The following is an 8,466-nucleotide window of genomic DNA, read 5'->3' on the forward strand; positions in this document are numbered from 1 at the left end:
AAGTGGATCAAGACTGGTCAGTCTAAAGGGCCAGGAAATGGGTCCTAGTTCAGAAATAAGAGGAGGCCCCAAAAAGCCCGATATTGCAGCTAATAGGTCAAAATATTCAGGGTAATTCCTGAAAGTTTCATAAAAATCGCTCCCTACGCTTTGGAGAAAATCGGATAAAAGTGGGCCAATCTCGTAAACGGCCCATACAAAAATGACCACCAAAAATAGTTTTTAATATTGTGAAGCTCTAAGAGGATGCCCCCATATGCCCGGTAGTTGAGTCGATGTAACACCTTTTCTTGTATATCTGGAGCAAAAATCATTCAAATCGCTCCATACAATTTTGAGAAAATCGATTTCTAGTTCCCCATTGATTTTAATTGATAAGGGAGGCGCCAACTCGTGAACCGGAACCAGTCCACGAAAAAGTTCGTTCCACTAGTTCCAAATCTACAGACCGCCTTTGTTGGGCATGAATATGATTATTGAGTCCTTTACAGAGGATGCCCCATTATGCACGGTACGCCGTTGCAAAGCTAATTTTTCATATAATTTAATGAGACTATTTGCATTAAAATCGCTCCCTACGATTTGACGCAATTTATCTTTAAAAATGTCTGAATTTTCTTTACCAATACTGGACCTTGTTCCCAACACAAATCGCGCCAATGTTAAATTTGAATGGCCCCACCTGCTTTCTTTATGGAGGATGCCCCATTTTGCACGGTATACCATTGTAAAGCTAATTTTTTTCTGAATCGAATGAGATTATTTCTATCAAAATCGCTCCCTAAGATTCGATGGAATCAAGTCATGAAATTTTCTGAACCCAATTGACCAATACTGAACCCATAACCGCACCACATGTTTTGACGCTGCCCAACATGGCGGCAGCCATGATCGAATTTGAATTTCCCCATTATCTCCCCTTATAGAGGATGCCCCATTTTGCACGGTATATCACGAGAAAGCTAATTTTTTGCTTAGTCGAATACCGGTAGTTCCATTCAAAGCGCTCTTTACGATTCGATGGAATTAAGTATTCAAATTTGTACATGCTTAACAGGTGCTTAACAGCACAATGTTAAAGCTCAACAGCCACATGTGTTGGCCTATTTTCAACACTGAATGGGCGCCATTCCCCATTTTCATTTTACAGTTGAGACGATGCCGATATACATCAAAAATTGTGTAAGTAATAATAATACATTATTTATACGTTCGTATAATACAATCATTCGTTTTATTATTTTTTCAGAACGTTTCTTTGTACGAGTATGTGCCACGCCGTGGTCGCCGGGCCTCGGGAGCCCCACGCGGACGGGCCCCGGGAGCGCCCCGCGGACAGGCCCCGATAGCGCCCCGGGAGTGCAAGGAGAACGGGCCCCGGGAGCGCCGCCAGGCCAGCTCCGACGTCGGCCACGGCGGGCCCGGAACCCAGCAGTCACTGAACCAGCAGCAGCAGGACAAGCAGAAGCAGGACCGGCAGTCACTGAACCAGCAGCAGGACAAGCAGAAGCAGGACCAACAGCCACTGAACCAGCTGCAGCAGGACAAGCAGAAGCAGGACCAACAGCCACTGAACCAGCTGCAGCAGGACAAGCAGAAGCAGGACCGGCAGTCACTGAACCAGCAGCAGCTGAACCAGCCGAAGATGCAGAAAAAGCCTGATCGGCCATTGTAACAATTAAAATAACTTAAAAACTAAAAAGAAAATATATAAAACAAGTTAAAATTAATAATTAACATTTTATTTGTATTTGGGGCGGGCGGGGTTGGAGAGAAATGCGGGCGTGTCAACAGTAGGGATTCCGCATACATCAACTACCGTGCATATGGGGGCATCCTCTTAGAGCTTCACAATATTAAAAACTATTTTTGGTGGTCATTTTTGTATGGGCCGTTAACGAGATTGGCCCACTTTTATCCGATTTTCTCCAAAACGTAGGGAGCGATTTTTATGAAACTTTCAGGAATTACCCTCAATATTTTGACCTATTAGCTGCAATATCGGGCTTTTTGGGGCCTCCTCTTATTTCTGAGCTAGGACCCAAAACAGTGTGGGGCCAATTTTTCAAATGTATTTTTATACCCTTGCAGAGGGTATTATAATTTTGGTCAAAAGTGTGCAACGCAGTGAAGAAACATCTCCGACCCTATAAAGTATATATATTCTTGATCAGGATCACCTCCTGAGTCGATATGAGCATGTCCGTCTGTCCGTCTTTCTGTCTGTCTGTCGGTTTCTACGCAAACTAGTCTCTCAGTTTTGGAGCTATCGAGTTGAAACTTTGCACACATCCTTTTTTTCCTTGCAGGTAGTATATAAGAAAGTATAGCTTTCCTTTCTTGTTTAATGGTATTTTAAGGTTGTTGATTCCGCCCAAAGTAAGAAGATACTATAAAATCTTCAATTCTTAACTTTATTTCAATCAATTTAGTGGCTAAACAGTAAAATAATTGAAAATAAAAAAATTCGTTGCTGTGTTCCGATTCCATCGTTCCACTTCGACGCTAACTAGGCGACGCTAATTTGAAGAAGAAAGAAGTTCTTTCGAAATTTGGACCTACCGCAAGTCGGACGTGTTGAGAAGAGCGAAAATTCGTAAACTCTTCTTTTTTTTTTCTTTGGTTTGCGCGGATTGCAAGCGGCACGCGGTCGTGCAAGTGCAGCTTCGCCCCCCCGAAAGAAACGGAACCGCGGGATCGCAACAAGCCGCGAGTGGAAAAAAACAGATTCAACATCCAGCCCGTGCCTGGAGCCAAAGTGCAACACGTGATCAGCGCCGGAGGAGAGGGCGCTAGGAATTTGGAGAAAAGAAGAACCTGACGAACGGGGCCACGTTTTCCCGCAACCCCGAAGAGAACCTCTCGAGGGAAACTTTGGAAAAGCGAGCCCCATCGGTATACCATTGTAAAGCAAATTTTTTTCTGAATCGAATGAGATTATTTCTATCAAAATCGCTCCCTACGATTCGATGGAATCAAGTCATGAAATTTTCTGAACCCAATTGACCAATACTGGACCCATAACCGCACCACATGTTTTGACGCTGCCCAACATGGCGGCAGCCATGATCGAATTTGAATTTCCCCATTATCTCCCCTTATAGAGGATGCCCCATTTTGCACGGTATATCACGAGAAAGCTAATTTTTTGCTTAGTCGAATACCGGTAGTTCCATTCAAATCGCTCCCTACGATTCGATGGAATTAAGTATTCAAATTTGTACATGCTTAACAGGTGCTTAACAGCACAATGTTAAAGCTCAACAGCCACATGTGTTGGCCTATTTTCAACACTGAATGGGCGCCATTCCCCATTTTCATTTTACAGTTGAGACGATGCCGATATACATCAAAAATTGTGTAAGTAATAAGAATACATTATTTAGTATTATACGATCGTATAATACAATCATACGTTTTAATATTTTTTCAGAACGTAGCTTTATACGAATATGTGCCACGCCGTGGTCGCTGGGCCCCGGGAGAGCAAGGAGAACGGGCCCCGGGAGCGCCGCCAGGCCAGCTCCGACGTCGGCCACGGCGGGCCCGGAACCCAGCAGCAAGACAATCAGAAACAGGACCAGCAGTCACTGAACCAGCAGCAGCAGGACAAGCAGCAGCTGAACCAGCCGAAGATGCAGAAAAAGCCTGATCGGCCATTGTAACAATTAAAATAACTTAAAAACTAAAAAGAAAATATATAAAACAAGTTAAAATTAATAATTAACATTTTATTTGTATTTGGGGCGGGCGGGGTTGGAGAGAAATGCGGGCGTGTCAACAGTAGGGATTCCGCATACATCAACTACCGTGCATATGGGGGCATCCTCTTAGAGCTTCACAATATTAAAAACTATTTTTGGTGGTCATTTTTGTATGGGCCGTTTACGAGATTGGCCCACTTTTATCCGATTTTCTCCAAAACGTAGGGAGCGATTTTTATGAAACTTTCAGGAATTACCCTCAATATTTTGACCTATTAGCTGCAATATCGGGCTTTTTGGGGCCTCCTCTTATTTCTGAGCTAGGACCCAAAACAGTGTGGGGCCAATTTTTCAAATGTATTTTTATACCCTTGCAGAGGGTATTATAATTTTGGTCAAAAGTGTGCAACGCAGTGAAGAAACATCTCCGACCCTATAAGGTATATATATTCTTGATCAGGATCACCTCTTGAGTCGATATGAGCATGTCCGTCTGTCTGTCGGTTTCTACGCAAACTAGTCTCTCAGTTTTGGAGCTATCGAGTTGAAATTTTGCACACATCCTTTTTTTCCTTGCAGGTAGTATATAAGTCGGAACGGCCGGGATCGGTCGACTATATCCTATAGCTGCCATATTCAATCAATTTAGTGGCTAAACAGTAAAATAATTGAAAATAAAAGAAAAGAAGAACCTGACGAATGGGGCCACGTTTTTCCGCAACCCCGAAGAGAACCTCTCGAGGGAAACTTTGGAACAGCGAGCCCCATCACTGGAAAGCCTCCCCGAGTCCCGCACGTGTAGAGCGGGAGAGCGAGAGAGAGAAGCGACAACGTGGGACCGCCGAGCCCAGTCGTAGAAGGAGGAACAACGGAGGGAAGAGAATCGGAAAACACCGTTGGGAAGCTCGGACTAAGGAACGGCAGAATCCACACGTGTTCGCGTAAAGGAGAATCGAAAAGTTGAAAGCAAATGGAGTTTTGGTGAAAAAACAAAGAAGAAACAGCAAAAATGAAAAGAGACCACGTGTTGAAGAGTCGAAAAAGCTGAAATAAAAAATTGCAAAGAAGAACTGAAAATTGAAAGAAAAATTATTTTTTATATTTTGTGGAAAGAAAGGTGCAAATAAAAAGAAGAAAAAGAAAAGAATGGAAGAAATATGAATACAGTTTAAGTTGACGCTATTGATAAGAGAATCACACTGAGAAAAAATGAAAGTTGAAAAATGTTAAGTTTAATACCAAGAAAAGAGAAAAATATAGAAAAATGAAAGAAAGAAAAATCAAACAACATATTTAATAAAATTTAAGCCATGATCATTAATTAGTGAAATGTATTATTTCCTATTTTTTTTTATTTTTATTTTTATTTTTGAATAATTGAGACCAAGTGCTCCAAAGAAGAAGAGAAAGAGGAAAGAAAAGGGAAAGAAGTGCAGAAATGACCAGAAGGAAGTGTGTGTCGGAAAAGAAGAGAGGAAAGAAGAGCGAAAGCAATAAGTGAAGTTTTGTTTGCCATTAATTGGAGTTAAAGGGAAAGCAAAGAGAAGCACAGTGGTATTAATCAGTTTTGAGTATAAAAAGAAAAAAAAACAATGAAAATAACATGTGATTAAATTTTTGTTTTTTATTATTTATCTTGATTAAAAGCAAAGGAGAAGAAGGAATTGAATAAAACTTAGAATAAAAAAATAAAATAAAAAAACTACTGATGGAAAATTTAAAAAAAAAAATACATTAAAAAAAATCTTAAAAGATAAAATAATTTGATTCAACATTCGCTTGTGTAAAAATTGAAAAATTTGGTGTAAAATTGATGGTAATTAAAAAGGAACTAATAAATATGGATCGCTTTTTAAAAAAAGGTATGTTTAATGTATTCTACATAAGTATTTTGATGGATAAAGTGGCGAATTTAAGGTACACGTCGGAGGTCCGCAATGCCTATTGCGCCAAGTCCATAAAAGCAAGACTGCGATTGCACCAGCACAGACTCTGAAAAGGATTTTGTTCCCAATAAGCATAGTAACTCAAAAGGGAGTAAGATATCACATGTTTGGAAATATTTCAAAAATTCCGACGGCCAAAAACTTGTCAAATGCCTTGAAAAAAAAGATTTTAATGTTGGACTATCGACACTATCGAGGGTTTAAGAAAAACAATCGCCGGCTATCGATGGCGCCGACTATCGATAGTTCTCCACCTCTAATTTTTTTTCCCCTTTTTTTCCACTGTACACACAACCTTAGACAGAAAAAAAAGAAAAATTTGAAAGAAACGAAAAATTTGAATAAATTAATTTCCCTAAACTATAAATACACATGCAGCACAAAATTATTAGAAAAAGTAAAATTATATTAATAATCAAACTAAATAAACAAATAGGTTAGGGTTTTCATTAGGATTAGTCATTTTCTCTACTACATTATTAAAAATACTAGGATTAATTTAACTATGTCAATTAAGAACTATAAATTAAAGATTTTGAATAAAATGTCACTGTAAATTTAACCGAATAACTTCGCAAATGAATCCTCGGGTGTAGCGGGGGGGAAAAGGGGCCACGAGAGTCACACTCTTCTGCCTGTGGCCAAGGTAGGGTTGGGGAAATGGAAAAAGGGCACACCAACAGCAGTGATCCTTCATAGATTTTCTCGAATCAAACTTCTGTCCTGTCTAAATCTTTTTATTTTATTTTTTTTTTTTTGAATTTGACGATCGTGAATACCGGTTCTGATTAGAGGTGGGCATGGGCTGAATTTTTCGACACGGCCCAACACGACACGACAGCTTAGTTTTTTTAGCACGGCCAAAAATTTTGCCAACACGGCCCAACACGAAAAATAATATTTACATTACAAAAAAAATTTTTTTTCTCGAAATTTCTAGAAAATACAAAATTTTTAATGCTTCGTGTTTTGTCGTGTTTTGGAAGGTCGGCACGAAAACGCACGCACGCGTGTTAAATTTTAATTTTCAACACGAACACGCGTGGCCACGCGTGCCACGACGAAAACACGAGCCCATGCCCACCTCTAGTTCTGATCTCTAGCGGAGATTTTACACTTCTCTCTGTCGCAGCACGCAACCTTTCTTATACCGCTAAATTATTATGATCCTGCGATGCAACTGCTGAAGGACCTGTCCCAGCAAGACCTCCACCCCCCAAGCCGACGACCTAGAGCCGGACCCTTTCAGCGTGCCCGCGAGCACAGGTCCTCCTACTGCCCATAACCCCGTTGCACGTTACATCTTCATGTACACAGCATTACGTCTGATAATGGGCAAAACATGATAGAAGCCGTCCATGTATTAAATGATGCGACAGAGGAATCCCATTTTGAAGAAGACATAGAAAGTGAGAATCTTCTGAATGAACTGGATTCTATTGAATTGTCTAACATACACCTTGTGAGATGTGCAGCACACACTCTTTTTTTTAATCGGTTTATTTACAAGTTTCAGTACTAGGCATACGGTGGTAAAATAAGGGAAAGTAAAATAAAGGGAAAGCTAGTGGAAATTCGATAGGATAGTGGAGGAGTCCTGGTTTCCTGCGGTAATGCCGCGAAGCTTTGCTTCGCAGGGCCAGGTTTGGGGTGTGTGTCACCGCTCTAGGGCTCGCTTCGGGCTGATCTGGCGACTGCTCGTTGTCTTTCGAGTCGTCGCAGCTCCTTCATTGCAGTTACGGCAAAGCTGCACACATTGCTCCAGGCGTCGGCGTCCTCGATCATTCTTCTACCTAGAAGCTCCGCCATCGTCATACCTCCGAGAAATTCGTCCCTCGCTCCGGTAAAGCGCGGGCAGCTCAGGACGATGTGTTCCGCCGTTTCTTCAATGCCACATCTAGGGCACCTTGGGTCCTCGTCGTGACCAAACCTGTAGAGGTAGCTTCTAAAGCAACCGTGGCCGCTTAAGATCTGCGTTAGCCAAAAATTAACTTCTCCATGCTTTCTCCGCATCCAGCACGAGATGTTGGGGATTATTTGGTGGGTCCACCGGCCCTTGGTGGATTCGTCCCAGCGTCTTTGCCAGCTAGCCATGCTTGCGGCCCTGGCGTCTCGCTTCAGCCCCTGGCGGTGGCCTGCTGGGTGCTCCTCCCTTTGATCTACCAATGCCTCGTAGACAACTTTTGCTTCCGTTGCTAGCAAGTCTATTGGCACCATGCCTGCGATGGCGAGGGCTGCGTCGTCCGAGATGGTGCGAAAACCCGAGCAGACTCTCAGGGCGCATAATCGGTATGTGCCTTTCACACCTTTAACGTAGGATTTTGTCTTTGCGGCTTCCGCCCAGACTGGCGCTGCGTACAAGATTGTGGCTCTGCAGACGGTCTGTAGAAGGAGCCTGCGTCCTTGCTTTGGGCCTCTGCAGTTTAGCATCATTCGCGCCAGGGCTCTGGCTACGTTTGCCGCCTTCTTGTTGGCTTCGATCAGGTGCTCCCTGAAGCATAGCCTCGTGTCGATCATCACACCCAGGTACCTAATCGCTCTGGAGGATTTCATCACGTGCCCGCCAAAATGGATTGTGGCCGTCTCCACTCGCTTTCTGCTAGATATCAGGACGGCCTCCGTTTTTTGATGTGCCAGGTTCAAGCCGGCTTGGGTAAGCCACTCTACCACCCTTTCTATAGCCGCGTTGCAGGAGGTCTCCGCCAATTGGAGAGTCTTGGCAACCACCACTATCGCAACGTCGTCTGCGAACCCTATAATTTGTGCCCGTTCCGGCAGTTCCAGCCTTAGCACTCCGTCATACATGACGTTCCATA

The 8,466-nt window shown here is 42.7% G+C and overlaps 1 protein-coding gene across 1 annotated transcript; it reads left to right on the forward strand.

The window, feature by feature from the left end:
• Nucleotides 1-1,017: 1,017 nt before the first annotated feature.
• On the forward strand, nt 1,018-1,708 carry LOC116655054 (putative mediator of RNA polymerase II transcription subunit 15). Its single transcript, XM_032452060.2, has 2 exons — nt 1,018-1,182; nt 1,250-1,708. Exons 1-2 carry the CDS (start codon nt 1,120-1,122, stop codon nt 1,673-1,675), a joined length of 489 nt encoding a protein of 162 aa, XP_032307951.1. The 5' UTR covers nt 1,018-1,119; the 3' UTR covers nt 1,676-1,708.
• Nucleotides 1,709-8,466: the final 6,758 nt, after the last annotated feature.

Source organism: Drosophila ananassae, chromosome XR (genome assembly GCF_017639315.1).
Source record: "Drosophila ananassae strain 14024-0371.13 chromosome XR, ASM1763931v2, whole genome shotgun sequence".
Taxonomy (NCBI): Eukaryota; Metazoa; Arthropoda; class Insecta; order Diptera; family Drosophilidae; genus Drosophila; species Drosophila ananassae.